Source organism: Galleria mellonella, unplaced genomic scaffold (assembly GCF_026898425.1).
Source record: "Galleria mellonella isolate WM207_F2 unplaced genomic scaffold, CSIRO_AGI_GalMel_v1 utg44, whole genome shotgun sequence".
In the NCBI taxonomy this organism is placed as follows: Eukaryota; Metazoa; Arthropoda; class Insecta; order Lepidoptera; family Pyralidae; genus Galleria; species Galleria mellonella.
Window position 1 is genome coordinate 412,138 of NW_026442100.1, and position 21,256 is coordinate 433,393.

Genomic DNA, 21,256 nt, shown 5'->3' on the forward strand with positions numbered 1-21,256 from the left:
TACTGTCAAAAGCGGCAGTACAAATTGACAAATAATTACAAGTTACCCATGATAACACTTACAATATTTTAACTTGTAAACCGAATCACTCCGATTATAAAGGTTTATAATCACGGTGATTCATTTTACAAGTTCATAATGAAATTATTTTTGTTCGCTTATAATATCCACAAAATTGATCCATTTAGAAAATATGCCCAAGTCACGATGAAATTAGAAGCAGCCTGTAACGTTATTAATGAGTTTCCGATATTGCCTTCGTTCTGCCTCTGAATTTAATAACCTGTCCTAAATTTTAGAAACGGACGCGTTTTTATATTATTATCATCAGCGTTTTTCAATATTTCTTCCGTTGCTTTCTTCAGATTTAATATTTGATAACCAAGTATTCGAAAGCGGATGTGGGTAATATTTGCATCTATTGCCATAACAATTGGTAATCGTTATAAACGATTTTCAAAAGAATGAATCTGTAAATTCGTTTATTTCCTCTACTAGTGATGTCCTGTGGCTTTATCTATATGAATCAGTATATAGAGTATCCTGTGTGCTAAGTTAGAATATAACCTATCCGTGTACCAAATTTAATTCAAATTCATTGAGTAATTTTTGCATGAAAGAGTAATCCATCCATTCATCTTTATAATATTTTACATTTATAATATTAATAGGATGTATATTACGCTATATATTTGTAAAATCCAGGAACGATTTTATTTTTTGATAGATAGGATATTATTATTAAATTTATTAAGTTCGCAGTTTCTTTTTGTGAACTAAAAACTAGATCTTCATAAGACAAATTACTCGGCATTATTCGGTTTCAAGGGCAAGATATAGCAATGAAATGCATAACACCTTAGTCCTTAGGAATGGTAACACATGAAGTGTAATGGAGGACATAGTATACTCTGTTATGCTCATGGTATTGTTCATGTCTATAGGCACCGGTTACCACTTTTCATCAGGTGGGCTGTCAGCTTGTTTGCCATTCAATTGCCTAAAGATTTTTCATTGTTAGACATAACTTTCCTTTACAGAGTATCACACGGAGCAGTTCTACCATCCTGAGTCTATTCTATAACGCATTTGATATTATCTTTCTACCTACATAAAGAGACCGTCTTACCCTCATGAGATAACCTCTTCTCAATAGAGATACGACCTCAAATTAACTAGTTAACTTATAGGGATAACTATTAAAATTATTAATAAGTTTACTTTACGTGTACTCTGAAATACAAACAAGCGATAATCTTTAAACAAACAATTACAATATAAATTAGAAAACTCATACTTTTGAGCTAAAATTGGAATCCTCAGCCCTTAAGTTAAGCTCTGCTATACTTTATATTCTTATATCTATTCATTAAAATGTATTGTTAGTTCATTTAGATTAATTATTGAAACAAAATAATTACATAACTGAGCATTAGTAGGATAATCCAAAAAAGGAATAATTAAACTATTATTATTATTTAAAGTAAAAAAAAATCTTATAAGTAAGTAGTTTGAAGTGAAACATTTTAGTGAGTACTAAAACAATCTTACAAAAAGAGAATTTAACGTAAAAGCACTTTGCTACAGGAAAAGCTAATGTTCGAAGAAACACGCGTGTGTAAATTTCAGGTAAGGATGGATCCGATCTTAGAAAACACAGCTTTATTTCATCTATTGTATTAACTAACGGATATTTTGCAATTGCTGTTTATTAACTTGAAATGTTGTTTCTTTATGTTTCACATATGTCGCAATTTCTTATAATAATGTATGTAACAAAATAAAATTATTTATAATATTTTGTGGGTTTAAAATTAATCGAACATTCTTGACAAAAATACAAGTAGTGAGTCAATCTAGTTTTTTCTTACAGTTAAAATTGTAAACTTTTAACAATGAAATTACATATAATATTACCGAGTGGTTTGTATACTTAATTTTAATAGACAAGTATCTGACAAACACATAAAAATTTTGGCGAAAATTTCAGTTTCAAAATATTAAATCATATACTGATTTAACCCGCGACTTTATCTGCGTGACTAGGATATATTCACTAATTAAAATAAAAAAAGTCTTTCTACTTCTCTATCCCATATAATACCTGTAAACGAAATTTCACATAGACTATTTCAGCCGTTAACGCGCTAAGTAGTAACAAACACACTTTCAAGTTTATAAGTAAATTGTAATAAAATGTATGCACCTGTTGCTGGTGTTGAGCCAATTCAATTCTTTTGATATATTTTTTCCATTATTTTTTTTTGTTTTTCCTTTGATATGTATATTAGTCTCAGAGGAGTCGTTCAACTTTCGGTTGCCACTTTCCATCAGGTGGCTCAACTGGTTGTTTACTTATTCTCAGTAATATGTAACTATAATGTATATATATATGTATAATGTATGTATATATATATATATATATATATATATATATATATATATATATATATATATATATATATATATATATATATATATATATATATATATATATATATATATATATATATATATATATATATATATAGTGTATATACACAGCAAAGGAGCGAATAGGTACCTACTGAAAAATGGTAATTGGTAATTTTAGCTTATGAACATAAACAGCAAAATGAACAGCGCAGAATATACTGTGACTCATTTTGTGTTTCCAATTCCGAAAGCAATGGTATTATACTTTAGTTCCTTGTAATTTAACTCTTATACCCTTCAAATTAAAACATAGTCATATAAGTACGGCTGCTTTATGACAGCTTACAGAAAACCTCGAAAAAACTTGACACGTTTTTCTAAATGAAAATAATTGTAGCAAGTAAGTACGAGTACAAGTATAATTTTACTCACAAAGGAGAAGAGATTGCTTATAATGGGAACTAGCAGCCTTATTGATATCGATATACTCTGTCAGGTTCTCTTGGCAATCGTCGCGATTAATTCTTATAAAGTCGTCAATAGGTCAAATGGTCAGCTTTGTTCTCACCTATAATCCTTCACTGGTGTTCCGCTAGTGTATATCAGTAGCGTAAGCAGGGTACCATTCCATTATCATCTTATAAAATAAATCTTACACGTATTTTTTTGTATTCACTATTATGATAAAATTAACGACGTTTCGTTTATAAAGCTCCATCAAAATGTTTGGGATAAATGTTGCACCAAAATAGTAATATAATATTTTTTACCAATAAATTTGCGTATGATTGGGATATATTAATAGAAGTAAAAAGGAGCATTTGTTCTTTTTAGTGATAAATACTATTTTCATATCAAATTTTATTAGTATATATAATCGGTTGAAACGTTAAAATGCAAAAGGTAACAAAAAAAATTATTGTGTATTTATATTTTATTTTAGTGAGAATGGTAAAGATTATGTAAATATATACTCGTAGACTGGAAACATTATATTTTTGCTAGCATTCATTTTTTATGATCGCCAGTTAAAAAATTACGCCATTAACAAACCTGACAGATGCGTTTGGTATAAATCGAAAAATGTACAGAGTAAATCGATAAATTTATTTTTAAATTGAAGTATTAAGGTGAATGCCATTTTTTATGGGACCATAAAATCATAATGACACTCATGAATCTTAGATAGATATCTCATTAATCAAAATTGCTTTTGGATACAAGGGTATAAAGAATTTGCAGGGTTACATTTTCACGGTTCATAAAATAAGTTACGTTTTATATTTACCCTGAAAAGAGAGAATTTATTTCGTTTTAAGGGATTTACTTTACACTTTTACGTCATGAATAAAGAGCTCTACAGTTGCTCAGTTACAACGTTGCATAAATTAGATTTCCAGTTCGATTCTCAGTAGGCCCATGAAATAATTTTTTGGATATATAGTATATCAAAGAACCTCATATATACGGTTAATCTTCGTTTTAAACCGACTTAAAAAAGAAGGAGATTTTTTATTCAATTGTACTTTTTTATGTTTGTTATCTTATAACTCTGTTAATTATAAATTGATACGTCAAGATTATCATAATTGTAATTATTTTTCTAAGTTAATTAATCTTTACATTTCAATATACGAGTACATGATTTTAAATAAAAAAATATCAGGAAATTAATTTGAAATTTTCTGTAAAGAATTTCCACTCGTTTTCAGTTTTGCTGTTTCAGTTTATGCTAACTAGTATAGTGTAAAAATTGTTGTTTACTATCTGTTAAGTTTAGTAATTGATTCTGTCATGACTATTTTGTATTGCTAAGTCTGTGAAAACCTGTTATTGACTTTTTATTTAAATTATTGTTATTTTAAACTATAAATTGCAAGCTGTTGGTTTTCCAATAAATAAATCACAGAATGTAGTGAGAAAAAATCAGACGAATTGTCTCTTTATTTGGAAGTTTGCTATATGTATTCATTATGATTTACACGTAAAATTCTGCATTCTGCAACTTATAGTTTTTCTATTTCTATGTATAGAAATAAATTTAGTCAATTGAGATTTTGTTAGTTATTATAATTTTAAATAATAATAATATGTTTTTCTTTTTCAGATTAGAGACTTAAAATTCAAATGGGCACCGAAAATATGAAGGTAAGTAGGTGATTTTGTTTTTTTTTCTGTTGTGAAAATATACCAAAGGATTTGTTTATGAGGCCAATAAAAGTTTAAATTCTAATTTTATTTATCTATGATCCTGTCCTACCACGTCCTTTTTCTGTACTCAGAGAGTATCTTATATCAAAGGTCACCCTTTTAAAAGAACTAAAATTACTATATTTGAAAAAAAAACACAGATAGATACAGAATATTATGCTTTGTTTTTCGTTACATTTTTAAATAATAATGAAATATAATAATCATAACGAGATAAAACTCAGAAAACTGATTCAGTGATTATTGAAATATATTATAAATATCAATTTAAAATACATTTTTGTGTATAATACTATATTAAATATATATTATATTAAATTATCTTAAAATAAAATTTCCGGTTTTGTAATATATAAATTATAAGTAAGTTTTTTTTTTATTTTAAATCGTATTTAATATACTAGAAAGAATCTATTTTATTAACCTACAATATTGAGAATAATTATTTTATTAAGAAATTCAAATTTGGGTTTCTTGGGTATTATTCTCTATACACATGATATTCCGAATTGAGTAACAGAATAATAAAAATTGTCATTTTGAAAATAGTAAAATTGTAAAGAAGTTTATTTATATTTCAAATTTTACCTACTTAAATATATTGTCTGCCTGTCCTTATAATAATTAAGCTCTTAATAATTTAGTTTCTGAATATATCTCAGATAATTTTGTACAGAATTAGTACAAGTTAAAAGTATTATGAAAGATTGACGTAGGGGATATAAGAGGCGTGAACGAAAATATTAAAGAGATACTTCCAAGATGACATCTTAGATAGTGGGACAAAAGGACTCGTAAACCAAGTTTTCGGTTCGTAATATAGGTACCTTATCTATCTATATAGACCTAGTAATAACTTTCATAAGTACTTATTTATCTTCGAAGTGTTAAAGGCCTACTTCACGAGAGAGATGTTCTCTATTGTAACGTCAAATTCTTTGTGGTACTGGTAGAGAGAAATGAGTGTAAAATACTGACATACATATCTTGTTTCATCTACTTTCATAAACATTCGATTTTTCTTAAGAATTTAAGAGATTACAAATAAATTTACTATCAGATTTATAATACTAGTAAGAATAAGAAGGAATTCACGCAAAACATCTTCTGATTTCACGAAAAATTTTAATAAAAAATATTCAAGGATAATGTGGTTACATTAATACAAACACGCCCATACATACACATATACTGATATATATATTAGCTACATATATATTATATATTAGCTATTTAAATCATAAAAAATCCTTTCTGTAGGATTACTTATTATTATATTATAAAATAGAACTATTTCTAACCAGCTGTATTAAAGTCGAGATTACCATCGTGTGGTTCGAGTATAGAATAGGTCATCTCTTCAAAATCCCGTGGGTGTTGTAGGAGAAAGAGACTATGTAAACTTAATGGTTGAGATATGGGTCTTAAAATTTTACCAAAACCTATCTGCGTTTGGAAACTACTGACAAATACCCTCAATGGCAAAGGCAGTATAGACTTGACACATCCCACATAGGAGTGGAGCCTTATGTTCAGCAGTGGACAGTTAACGGCTGATATCATGATGTTGAAGTACGTATTAAATATTTACATCATGCTTTTATTATTTTCGAATTTCGAAACATTTGGTTTAGATAAAATTCTTAATCCCTATACACAGAGTCGCGAGAATTACTAGAGAAACATAAATTAAATGCTGTCTACAACCAAGTCGCTACCACCCCGTATTGTTAGTCCAAAAGTTGGTAGCTTTTTGTACATTTTCAATGTTGCGGTTAACATTTACGCTCCCCCATCACTTTGGCAAATTACCTGAGGGCTTTTATGTATTAAAGGAAATTACTTTGTAAATTATCACATAAAGAAGCTATTGATTAACAGAATCCATTTAGTTGATATAAAATTTATTTCTCTTCTGTAATTGTTCAGCATTTTGTATTGTTTGTTAAAAAGTTGATATACTAACTTTCAGGTTAGAGAATAGTAGATTAGAATTAGTGACTAACCGTTGTCCTCAGTTTTGCCTATATATATATATATATATATATATATATATATATATATATATATATATATATATATATATATATATATATATATATATATAAACTTTATTTTTCAATATTTAGGATTTAAAACATAAAAACAAGTATTAATATGTCATTAACAAAAGTTATACTTACTTTGGAGCCCCTATAGAATTTGCTATCTGAAAATGTTGAATAGTCTCTGTCTAGATCTTATCTTATCAGATAATCTAGTTTGCGAACAAATATTTATACTTATTTTAAACTAAGATAGATAAGTATTCAAATTAAGGCTTTTCAATGAAATTCAATTTAGTAATAATTTAAACCTTCTAAGGAACCATTCTATGAGACTATTAAAATACTTTAGTTTATGTGACAAAGGCGCGAAGCCAGTATAAAAATAAGTGACATTTTTACAGAGATTTTACTACTTTCAAGGAATAAAAGTTCACAAAGTGCCAGATCAAACCTTTTAGCTGTACATAAAATTCGAATTGACTCATTTTGGACACCCTTACTCTGCTGCTTTTACTCTAACAGAAAATTTTTTTTTTTTTTTTTTTTTTTTACAACACAGGGGGCAAACGAGCATGCGGCTCACCTGATGGTAAGTGACTACCGCCGCCCATGGTCACCCACAACACCTACGGCATTGCAGGTGTGCTGCCGGCCTTTTAAAAAGGAATATGCTCTTTTCTTGAAGGTTATGTTGTCGTATCGGTTCGGAAATACTGCTGCTGGAAGTTGATTCCAAAGAGTGGTTGTGCGTACTTTATGATAAAAGGAGCAAGTGTTATTTTTTTTTATTACGTAAAAGGTTAATTTGAAGAAAAAAGCATATTGTTAAATTCTTGAAATCTGTCATCTGTTTAAATTGCAATATAAGAAATATGATTAGATTTTTTGATATAGGAATTAGAATTTAACTGAACAATATAAAAAGTAAGATAAAAAGAACAAAAAAAAAACTTTTAATGTCAATACCGGTTTTTCAACCCTTATTAAGTTGGTATCTATTTGTTGAACTTTTGACTTAACCAAACTGCTATACGGTTTCATCGACACTCAGTTATTTATATGATACAAAGTCGATAAGCAAACAAAGAATCTGGATACTGCATACAAAACGATGAGATCGATGACTGCCTGAAACTATTATATCAATAGATGATATCTATAAATGCGCAAATATATATGCGTGGACAGAGCGCTATATTTTTGACATTTGAAACGGAAGAGAAGGGAGAAAAGGGAGTCAGCTCGAATAAAGTGTTCATATGGCAATAAATCAGTCAAGTTTTAAATTAATTGAGGGACGGATGTTAATAACTTTGTTAATAGAACGAAGTTACAAACAAGATGTTAATTAAAAGGTGGGTCTTTTAATTGATATCCAGTATCCAATTTTGCTCAGTAATAATAGGTCATACTATATCATTTTAAGGGACCTTTACCCTTATTCTGGGAGACATAATAAGAGTTAGAAATTAAATGTCCCGACTTAAGCCAATCGGGTCGTCTCGATCTGCCTAGTCGCCGTTATGTCGATCAAGCTATGAAATAACACTTAGGGCAGTAGGGGAACTCAGTCACCTCGATAGCAGTTCTTAAAGATAATAATTAGGAGGGAAGTTTCTTTAATCAATTAATAATTTTAATCTAAAAATATTGTATATTTCTTGCTTTACGTGATTTGATTGGTTTTTATAATTCTCCAGTATACTCTTATTTGATTACTTTTTTTATCAAAGATTTATCATCGTACCGAGATTAGAAATTAAATTATTATTAATAATATAATGCTATAAATTCCAAGGTTTGTGTAGATATTTGAATATTTTGATTTTTATTATTTTATATTCTAATCTTATCCAAATCCAATACAAAACGAACAGTTACTCATAATTTCAAAATTGACATATTAGTGATGTATCATATGGAAGAGATTTTCAGACTATATATATTCCTATGCCTTTATAATTATGGTTTATAATAGAAATATGTAAATATTATAGAAAGAATATAACAATGTTTCTAACTAGCATTGTTTTTCAGAAATTACAAAAAAACTACGATTCATCATATTAACTATATGGTATCTATTTCATAGGAGAAATGCAATGAAACATTTTATCTCATGTATATCTATGTACAAAATCCTTAGCATGTAATTTTTGGCAATGGAGAAATATATAGACGACTCTTTATTCGGTTAGTACTATATTGCACATTTAATCTAGTAACACAAAAAAACAGTAGGATACAGCTAGTATATTATAAAAGAAAAAAAAAAACAAACCACCCACACATAGGCGTAAATTGATCAATTTACGTGTGTAGGTTATTTCGTTTCGCTCATGAATAAAGAATATGCCATATATACGGCGCAGAGGGTACCTCTCTCAAACTGGGGTGAATTTCCACATGATTTACAACAGAACGGTCGAATACACCCAGTAATTAATTGCTTATAATACCTTTATGTCTGCTATAATTAGCATTAACGTGTGCTTTGATCTTGATAATTAGGTAAACAATAAACAGGTTATTAATTTAATTAAAATTCTAAATAAATTAATGTTATGAATGGGAAAGTAAGATTGTTTGTTACCTGTTAATGCTTTAACAGCTTAACCAATCACTATGGAATTTTGTATACACATATAGGATTAAGAAATTTATATGTTAGTTTTATCTTAGTCAGTGAACATATCCCGGTCACGTGGATAAAGTAACCCGCGACTTCATCTGCGTGACCGGGTAAAATACAGTCATATGATCAAATTTTTTTTTAAACAGTCCAGCTGTTGTGTTAGTGTAGGAGACAAGACTTTTTTTATACTTTTTGTTTTAATGAAATTACTGTCTTAATATATTCTATTGATGATATGAAATGGTATGAGATGACTCAGTTTCTCAAACGGCAACGGCTAATGACTTCAGTATACGTATAAAATATTACATAAATCATAACAATGAACAAATTCCAAGGCCCAGCAGGGATCTTGAAAAATATATAAAATGCATTGTTATTATGTAAATCTTTGAGCATCGCCTTTCAAGAACGTCAACTCACAACTGTAAGCCCTGTCCCGAGCCACAGTATTGTCTGAAGACAAAATGACATCAAAGTTACAAGTTTGTTCTCGGAGCCCAATAAATGAGGCCCATTTTCTTCTTCGACTGTTTACTTTGAATTTTCACAAAATTTGTTAAAGGTATAACTTGTTTTTGTTTCTAGAATGTTGATTGTAATGAGCTAGTCTAATATTTATTATATTATTGTCATGTGGTCTCGGCTACTGTATGGTCCCGCCATAGAATAGACTATCCTTTCCGTAAAAGGCGACTAGGAGAACCTAATGATGGGGGGGGGGAAGTGATTGTTAGTAATGTGGACTACTAATACCATTGCTAGCAATATACCCGATTAGGTCGACCTCCACATGTTCCCCCTGGAAACCATCGTACTGAATTCCAGATGTATTCATTATGATGAGCTAATTGACCTGCGTTTATAATCACCTATCATCCTTTACTAGTGCCCCAGCGTATACCGTTAGCACAGGTTACCAATCCATTTTAATCTATTAAAAATAACCTATTTGTCGAGGGATCGAGAGCAGCGTCTTTCTTAAAACATCATCAATTATAACTGCGGTTGTCAAACCGACTGCCAAGGATGGCAAGTAGTGGCAACATCCCCACTTATAGGGGAGGTCAATGTTGAGTAGTAGACAGTTAACGGCTGATAAATATGATCATATTTTAACAATTTTACAATTGTAAGACGTTTTAAAAGATAATAACGATTTTTGGTATAATAATTGTTCCTAGCTTATGCAAATAGTCGAAGTTAAGTAAGTACTTACTTATAATTTTAAACAAGTTTTTAGTAAATGCGTTCAAGGCATTTTCTACTTTGAATCCAATGCTAATGTTCCTACATTAAAACTTTGATTGTACAAATTCTACCTGCAAGTTCTGCTTTGTTAGGTATTAACCCGTCTTTGTATATTTTAGGTCCTGCGAGTCCATTAAACCTAAAACCACTGCTGTAGAAAAGCTTCTAGAATTCAAATGTCTGGTTTTCATTTATTTATTCCAATTGTTAAATGCAAATCGGTGGCCACAAATCTGGATAACATTATTACACAAAGTAAAGAAATAATTAATCTATATTGGCAATATTACATTTTTTTAAACTACCTGATATTTAACACAACCGGGAATCGAACCTGAGACCTCATTAACGTAAAACAATGTACCCGCTATTGTTCCACGGAAGTTATAAATTTATTGTTGCCGTTATAATGAACTTAACATTCGATATGATCATATTTCGATGAGTGTAATAACAATAATAATTACGCCGGGGGTAAATTTACCATCTTCTCTCTAAAGAGATGGTAATCTTTTTTTAAAGGGGTAGAAGTCATTAAAAATAAAATCTTATAGATTCAATCTATAAGAAAATTTGGGAGATTATAAGAATAATAATAGTAACATAATAATAACAGCGAAGAGCTCTATGCAAATCACTATAACAAGATAACTTACAATTCTTATAATTCTATCTTAAGTTAAATAATTCTGTCGAACTATTTATGGTTATTATTGTAAAATTACAAATACAGTACAGTAAACTTTACTCGTCTAGAGGTCACAAGTGTAATTAAACTAGTTGTATGTAATAACAGATTACTAGATGAGTTTTAGCTATAGATCTGCTAATAATCCGATTGATCATCAAAATGTACTATAGAAATATTTGTGGAACATTGTAATGGTATGAGTTGAGACTGGTCAATATGAATCGACTTTGTCCTTAACGGTATTAAGTCTTTGTTATCCATTATTGACTTTTAGACTTTGTACAAAATGGATACCTGTGTTCCATTTCTACCGTGAAGCAGTTGTGTTTGCATAGCTGTGTTTCGGTTTGAAGGGTGGGATATGGCGTGAATTTACAGGGTACAGAGGAATAACACCTACCTCAGTCCTCAAGAATGTCAACAGTACTATGGTACTACGGACATAAATCAGTACATGTTATATCCATAGTACTGCTCATATCTATAGGCGACGGTTACCACTTTCCATCAGGTGAGCCGTCTTGTTTGCCATTCTAAGTAGTATAAAAAAAAAAAAAAAACATGTTTTATGCTCTATAAGGAATGGGAATTAACGCAATAATTTAGATAAATTATGATAATTTACCTGAATTATCTATACATTTCGGTTGAGCAACGTTCGGGAAACTACGCCATATTTTCTTATCCAAAACACCACAATGTTTGAAGATGTACGTCATCAACCAGTGCGTGTTGCCAGTGATGATTTATTGAATCAAAACATGGTCCTACACAATTGTGTAAAAAGTGTAACGGGTAATTACCCGTATGCAAAAGTTTTAATTCAATAATTGGTTTTGTTACAGTGAAGTCGTTTTTTTTTGTTTTGATCTCTTTTGTTTTGAATTATTTTGAACTATATTTACTTTTTACTTTTTATTTCACTTTCTTTAGCTTCATAGTTTAAAAATGGAATTTAAAGTAACTAGTTTTATTACAATTGAAGTCGGTTTTTTTGTGGAACACAATTTTAAATTATTTGTAACACCTAATATATAAATAATTAAATGTACCAGTGGAATACTGAAAAAGAATTAAGTTTCGAAAATCTTAGTATTTTCATTAACTTTTGATGATGACTGTAAAAAATCACTTAAAATATGTTCTAGTAGCTGAAATGTAGTTAAATAACAAACAGATATTTATTTAGATAAACATACAAACATATTTAAAAACTTATAAATTATCAGTACAAAGTTAGCTCAGTTTATTCAAGACAAGACAATACTGTCCTTGGCATGACCCTTACGTGTCAATGTGAATTTGACATAATAACAGAATGTCCTTTCATATTTTCTCTATGTGAAAGTGCCTTAAGGCGGAGTAAATTATATTTTAGTCTTTATTAAACCAACATAAATGTGAAATCTTGTGAGATTGTAGCTTGTAGTTGCTAACTTAGATTGTAAAGTATGAGTATTGTACAAGATAGATAAATAGGTCGCTCACCTATACATATTGTATAGGTCGAAGCTCGAAGCTGATTTAGTGGGAGTGTGTACAAAAAGTTCTACTACTTTTTGAAATTAGTTTTAAGTGAATGTATTTAGTTAAAATTAAGTGTACTTTACCTGAACATAACATAAATTAGAGAATCGCAAAATTTATTGGTTAAACAATTATGGTACTAAAAAGTAACAAACAGACTTTATTATTAGTAAGGATTAATTTCTTACATAGAGTTTATCGTACTAGTATATTCATTGAACGAAATTAAATAGTGATATAAGCAATAAACCTAAATAAATTGCAACAAGAAAAGTAGTAGAAATCTAAAATAATTTTGCAACTTTTCATACTAAGAATTTCACGAAGATGGGTTTACCCGTTACGGTGGCACTTCACAGAGATCCAAAGTTGGATCCCATAGCCGACACCGATGGATCAATTTCCAATTATGGTAAATGCAGCTGACAAAGTGATCTGTTCGTGTGAGTCAATCCCGAGAATGATCAAACCGATTTTTGACAATATTTTCTTTTTCTTGCGACTTTGTTCTCAATTTGTCATTCTTTGTTTATATTATGTCATTAGATATATTATGTCACAACGTCAGAATTTATATTGGTAATTCTCTTTACAAACAATATGGTGTTGGTACCATATATATTTTATCATGATTGAAGCTGCCGATTTTCTATTGACTTCAAAAAATAGGAGATTATACATAAAAACTCATAAGTTAGTTATTCATTGATTTGAAAAATTATTTCTATATCTGAAAAAATGTACTAATAGATTAGTGACATAGAAACTATATCAAAGTCGGCCCAGTAATTCAGTTTTAAAACCATAATAACTGGTTTTGTCTATTCTGTCGGTCAACACAATCTTAGTCTATGTAATTAAAAGAAAACTATTTGTTTTGTAAATAAAATAATACAGACACACGACTAAAATATTTCGAATCTAATGTAACTTTAAAATATTTTACGTCGATGCTAGTTAATATTATTTTGTCACGATTAACGCTGCTAATTTTTGCGATAAAATTATCAAGTGTTCAAGCATAATTAAATCTACCTACATTTTTGTATAGGTAGCGAAGTGCTTCCTTTATAGAATCGATTTATAAAATCTATTATTAACTCGACATGAAAGCTCTTAAGAATGACAATAGTCAATGATCAGTGTTAAGACGAGACATGAATATTTTGACGATTCAAGAACTAATCCGATCGTAGCTACAATTGGATTCGTTCTTGAATATCCTATATATATACTGAAGTCTTGGGTTACGAACGATCTCGCAAAACGGATCAGTATTGTGGTTCCAACGATCCTTCTTAACTCTAACTTCGAAACTTCAAGCAGTTCATGAACTTTAAAACTACTTTATTCCGGTAGAACTGTTCCGTTTGCGTAACATAGGTAGTTTCAAAGCGAGTTCTTCTAACGAATGGGCATTCGGCAGTATTAAATGACGGGGAAACGTTAAGCAAATTCGGATCTCTTGTCATGCTAATACTTGGCCTCTGGAGATGACAAATTGTGGTGCATTCTACGAGGTCTGTCCGGAAAGTTCGTATAAAAGTGTTCTGGAATGCGAGAAAGAGGAGTGGGGAAACCCCTTCCTTATGTCCCTAACAATGCTTCAGTTCTGGTCTGACCGCCGTGCGGTGCGAACTGGCTTGTCACGCCATCTGTGAAGTTACCTCTTAACGAAACCCCGTCGGCATGGAGCCCGCTTCCGTTGAAGAGCAGCGCGTCGTAATCAAGTTTCTCTCGAAACTCGGCAAGAATGGCCGTGAAAGCAAAGAGTGGAAGACATCCGGGGAACCACGAACAAAAAAATCAAGAAAATCCCGCTCAAATGTCAAGACAATGTTGATTGTTTTTTTCGATGTTCGGGGGATTGTCCATCAAGAATTCGTCCCTCCAGGCCAGACAGTTGATGGAAAATTCTACGTCGATGTGCTCAGACGCCTCAAAGCTCGTGTGGCACGAGTTCGTCCAGAATTGGCGCGAGAGGGGCGTTGGATTCTTCACCACGACAATGCCCCTGCCCACACCTCTCTTGTTGTCCGTGAGTTTTTGAGTAAAAATTCCATTACGGTGACCGAACACCCCCCTATTCGCCGGATTTGGCCCCGTGTGACTTCTTCTTGTTCCCAAAAACCAAATTGGTACTTCGGGGGCGGCATTTGGGGGACATAAATGAGATAAAAAAAGCTACGACGGGGCAGCTGAGAAACCTACAACCAGAGACTTTCAAGGAGCCTTCTCACAGTGGAAACGGCGTTGGCACAAGTGCATTATGTCACAGGGGGAGTACTTTGAAGGGGATAAAATTGATTTACCCGAATAATTGTAAAATAAAATTTTTAAAAAACTTTTATACGTACTTTCCGGACAAACCTCGTATAATAAAAACCCTACATAGATACGCTGACAGATGTAGCTTTGCGAATAAAAACTTGTATTTACATTTAGGAAAGCCTCCCTCGAGATATGACCCAAGTATTGTTGCGAGAGGAAATAGTTTGGTCTGATAAAACTTAAGTTGTGAATAAATCTAAAAGATTTGGGTTTCTTAATGTGACCTCGGAGAGGTCGTATACTTAATGCATACAACGCTTTATAGGTATTGAAATACTGTGACTGCTTAAACTTTGGTGATTGTAACTTTTTAGTAACATTCCTTTGCTTCATCGAAAAATCGAAAAGGGAATATTGCGCTGCTTTAGTCATTTGAAGAGGATAGAGGAAAGAAGAATTACGAAAGAGATTTATCAAGCAAGGATGAATGGAGATATCGGTAAGGGTCGCCCTAGATGTGCATATGTTGACCAAATAGGCGACATGTTGAAGAAGGGCCAAACTAAAAGTACTCGTACGTGGCGAGCTTGTATGAAAAGATTGATGAAAGCGAAAGAAGTTTTTGAATCGAAGCATTTCCGAAGTGTTCCATTGTTTATACCTACCCTAATGGGAAACAGGTAGACAACGTAATTGTACTGCACTGACACAGACGGTACACTAATTTCATTACATTAATCTAAAGAAAAACATTCATTATTCATATATATACATTGCTATAGAGAGGTATTCAATACGTGTCTAGATGTCTGACTATAAAAGTATGTCTAACGTCTGTTTATGTCTAAACAATATACAGTCTATGTTATTAAAAAAGCTATTTAAAGTATATTATTATAATAAATCTATAGATTTTGTTACATATAATTACAAATAAACAATATTACACTAACTTAATAATATTTTAATTATTTAAACAGAGTTTCATTAAACACTGATTTAAAAATTTTTTTTTGTAACAAAAAGATACGGTCCTACCCTATCTTACTACTTTAATTTACAGTCGGTCAATCACAAATACAAGTATCATTACCTTTTTAAATTTACCGATGTGTGTATAAAATAATAACCCAAATTATTTTCTTCCATTCACGAAAAAGTTTTACGTCGTAAAATTCAAATAGATATCAATTTCTTTACTCCTCGATTTACAAACAACCGTAAAAGAAACGTTTTCAATATTTCACGGTTTTAATGTAAATTTCCGCTGATCAAAGTGGTTGCGTTGCGAACCCTTAAAATGTTGCCAATTTGTTAATCTCGCTCAATTTGTGTTGGATATATAATATTTAGATGTATATACTTATGTATATATGATTATTCGTAACAGATTTGGTGTTTATCGTATGTAACATTCATTTGGAAAGGTCTATGTTTAGCAGTGAACTGATAATGGCTGAGATGATAATGATGATGATGATGATGGTCCATTTGTTGACATTTCATAGAGATTTTTTAATTCAACTGACAAATTCATCTTCTTCTTTCTCTTATTCCAAGTACTTGGTATCGGCGTAATATGTTTTTATTTATGTTACACAAGGATTAAGATTGGCAGCCTCCCTGGCATCAAATCTCGTTGGGAATGCAATTGTTGGTGGTATCCGTTACTCATTGTATAGAGCAAAAGGATTGAGAGAAAAGGAGAGAGACGGGAGTAAAAGAAGTTGGTAAAGGTACATTGCAGTAGATAAGGGAATACTGGTCAGAAACTATAGTGGTCAAAAGGCCGGAGTTGCAAAACCGTGCGCCCTTACTCTAGAATCGGAAAGGTTACTAGAGTAGTACATCCCTAGTAAAATATATACAAATTAATAAATTTAAATTAAAAAAAATACACTAATTTATTAGCAACTGTAATCCCTAACGGGATAGCATTTGCTTAGTGTTGTAATTGTGGTGAATGTAATTATAGATAATTCCACGTTTTGTCGAGAATTTTACAGTCTGTCACTATCACGCAAATTTATCTGGTTTATTATTAGTGTTTTTAATCGCCGGTAAGTTATTTTGAAATGTATTATAAATTGATATGCAAAATATTTTGTCTCGGTCGAATTCCAACTCATTACTTTTGCGATCTATTAATTGGTGTATTATACCACTGAGCCAAGGCCCTCTCTAAATAATAATCTTATATTAATAACTAGCTATATTCCGCAGCTTCACTCACGTAAATCAGTATATAAATTATCGTATGTGTTAAGATATATTCTATCCGTGTATCAAATTTCATTCAAATCCGTTCAGTAGTTTTTGCCTGAAAGAGTAATAAACATCCATCCATCGTTACAAACTTTGCATTTATAATATAAACAATAAATACTACTAAAAAAATCGAAAACACTATACGTCTGTAAAAAAAACAAAATATAATGAATTTACTGGTATTTAGATGACTTACTCATAATATACCAGAAACCCCGATTCGTAAAAATTACAATAATAAATTCTTAAAATAGATTTATCCCTTAAACGTCGTACTTGCATATTTATGTTAATATATTAAGCTGCTATTGGCATTATGGGCAAATATCTTGGCCTGTACCAAGATTTAATTTAATTTCGAATTTTCCTCACTAATATTTGTATACTGGACAGTGGTTTGATTTTAACAGACGTCTTGTATAATGGTGACGAAAAAAAACTTCTTGTATGATAACAAAGTAAGGTAAACTGATACGAGTAGCTTTAACTTATTATATTAAAGACTGTTGTTTCCGATGAACAATCAGGGTTAACATCTATTAAATAAATTCCTGTAGTATGTATATATCTACTACATAACTTATTTATATAATGTACAGCATAGAAATGAGAATGTAACCAAAGAAAGCAATTTAACATAGACATTTATTATTTTCCTTCACTGTCAGTATGTTTATTTCAAGATCGTACAAAATGTGGTTATTATTCCTTGTGTATTATGCTTCGTAAATACATTTACCCTTATACATTTAAAATATTAAACGGTATGTGTTGAGGCTACAAATGGGTATACGGAAAGCCTATAGCGACCGAATCAAGTCATTGCGACTAAGACCCGACACCAGACCCTAATCCTCTTATCCTAATATGAGATGCTAGAACCTTTATATGTAGGTACAGTAGTACGTATAGCGTATATAATGCCTCAGGGTACGGTGGGTTTTCTTCACAGAATTCTTATTTCGTATACTTTATGAAACGAATTACTTAGTGACGGATTTATAATGTATGGACTTATATACCGCAATGGTTGTGATTTTACCAGAAAATATAGTGGTTAGATAATAAAACGGAATTTTTATATCAATTTGCTTAGTTAATAAAAATGATTTCAAATTTCATATTTTAAAACCAGTTATACCCCGCTGCTTTTCCTGCGTTTTAGTACATAAAGTATTCTATGTAATAAGTTAGGATATAAACTACCTGTATACCAAATTTAGTAGTTTTTGTTTGAAAAAGTAACAAACATGCATCTTTTATCAAACTAAACGTTATCTTGTGGAAGTCCATATCACTGGTTACTTGATTACAAATATTTTGTTTAATATCGCTACCTTTAATATTTGTATAACAGCCAACACTCATAAAATGGATTGTTAGTAATGGAGACTAAGAATCCCATTGCTAGTAATATACCCAACCAGGTCGACCTCCTCGTGGTTCTCCCTGGAAACTATCATGGTTGACTCCTTATGAATTCATCATGATGGGTTAAATGGCCTGTTTTCATTCTCATCAATCACCCTTCACTGGTGCTCCGCCAGCGTATCCCGTTAGCGCAGGCAGGGTTACCATACCATTTTCACCCATAAAAAAAAACACTCATAAAATGATCACCACTGTTACTACCAAAAGTTTCACAAACTTCCATTTTATATACCCTAATGATTGGTAATAATTATTAAAATCCGAACCAATGTATTGTAAGAAACAAATTAGATGATAAGATATATATGAGGATTAAGATTTTAGTCTTCGTTTCTGTTTGTTTATCCTACAGAATTTGGCGTAAAGGTAGATTTACGTCATTCGAATTTATACCGCCTTTATAAGTAGTCTTAACAAGTCTTTTCGGATTGTTATAAGTATATTCTTTAATAACAATAGTTAATGCAATATTCATACAAACAAATTACAATATTTATATCTATATTCTATGAAAATATCATGTTTATTTTCAAAGTTGGGTATCTAGTTGGAATATGGAAAGTAGACAAATATTTGTTTCTATTCACAACCTCGTTTCCGTATCTCCAAAGGAAAAAAAACTTTGGTTAAACGGTAAAATACGATTCAGAATACTTGTGAAATAAGAATGAACAATCTTTACTTAATAGGGCCCTTTTGCACTACCTACTTTCTATCATTCGCGTGAGACTTTAAAAAATATTATACTATATATTTTTAAACATAATTAAATAGGTTTCAAATTTATTTTATTATATAGACAGACCATATCTTATTTAATATATGAGTACATATGATATTAGAGTTGTAGTTAGCTTATTGTAAGTATAATTATTTACTATATGTTTTAACGTCTTTTAACGTTCAAACAAATGGTCATCAAATTTAGTATACACTTACATCGTATTTGAGATGGAGAAAAACACTACTTTTTGTTTCACTGCTGAACATAGGCCTGTTGCCAGTAATTGTCATGTTTGGCAGACGGATTAGCAACCGTAGTTAGGCTTTGGTGATGTTTTAAGAGGGACGCTGATGCCCATCCCTCGATCATTGAGCTCCTTTAGTCGCCTCGACAACACCCACGGGAAACAAAGAAGTGGTCTAATCTATGTCGGGATCTCACAACAATAATATAATAATATTATATTATTGTCATGAACACGAATATAATGTCCTTATTCTTACATAAGATATTTCAACATAAATGCAATTACCGTCAATTTTAGTGACATTTAAGTTGTATACTCGAACGGCATGATTCGACATCGATATCACGATTCGTATTCCAGTCGTGTCTCTCGACAAACTAACAGAATGTGAGGGTGTTACCCAAGCCGGAAATATCTCTCTGAGGTATTATACGCCACTGGAGTATCTCGGTGCTATGGCTCGGCTATGACTCCACGTGCCATTTAATCCTACTTAGAGACCGCTGAAGCACATGGCTTCGTATAATTTTGAAGAATTTTATACCTTATCTATATTTTAAGGTTTTTTTTATATAGATTTGTAAATGATTTCAATAAAAAAAGCTTATTTTATTATTATTTTGTAGCGGTAACAATTGTTATTAAATTAACATGCGTATATAGTATTTAGAATGAGATGGACGTAGATTCTTTCTATTATATTAACTAGAACTAGAATTTTGTGCTTTCGCTATTTTATTTATTAAATAGATAAAACTTTTAGCTTTAAAAGTTAATTAAAAAATGTTATGAGCAGCAAATGTCTTTTTTGGCTCTAAAAACTATAATATCCAAAAAAAATGAAGAAGCATATGAGATTCAAAAATATCATTTAATATTGTAGTATTTATAAATTACTTTAAAAAGCTGCTAGCATCTCGAATGCTTTTATTTTTTATCCTGACCTATCAGTATATCCCGATCACAATATGTGGAATATACGAGTACAGACATGATACACAATATTCTACATAAAAATAAGAATGATCAAAGTCAATTTCATCATCATCATCATCATCATATCGTTAACTGCCCACTGCTGAACATAGATCTTTCGCATAAGGGGGCTTTCGCCAGTAGTTGACACCCCTGGCAGGCGGGTTGGTACCCTCAGTTAGGCTTTTGGCGATGTTTTGAGTGTGACGCTACTGCCCATCATCATTAAGTTCCCTTAGTTGCCTCTTACAGTACCCACGAGAAAGGCTCATTGTATGCTAGAGCCATACGGCTAGGTCAATTTGTTATGTATAAAAGTAAAAAATCTGTTATTAAAAAAATAATGTAGTTAATTCGTCGATAAAATTATAAAAATATAAGTGTATTTTTTTTTGTTTTAAAAATAATGTTTTAGCCACAAATATCATACTCGTATATGACACTAATAAGTAAATATCAGTCTACATTGCTGCTGAAAGCGAGTGCACTTAATATTTAATAAGGGTAACTTAAGACCGCTACAGTTAAGTACATGCATCATTTGAAGCACTTAACTTTGACC

General features: G+C 30.9%; 1 protein-coding gene across 1 annotated transcript in view; it reads left to right on the plus strand.

The window, feature by feature from the left end:
* LOC113519001 (suppressor of lurcher protein 1-like) overlaps positions 1-21,256 on the plus strand; it is a 108,004-nt gene that overhangs the window by 14,732 nt on the left and 72,016 nt on the right. The window contains exon 2 of the mRNA XM_031914657.2: positions 4,523-4,563. Within this exon, the coding sequence (XP_031770517.1) occupies positions 4,543-4,563 (21 nt within the window). The 5' untranslated portion in view covers positions 4,523-4,542. The remainder of the gene's footprint in view (positions 1-4,522; positions 4,564-21,256) is intronic.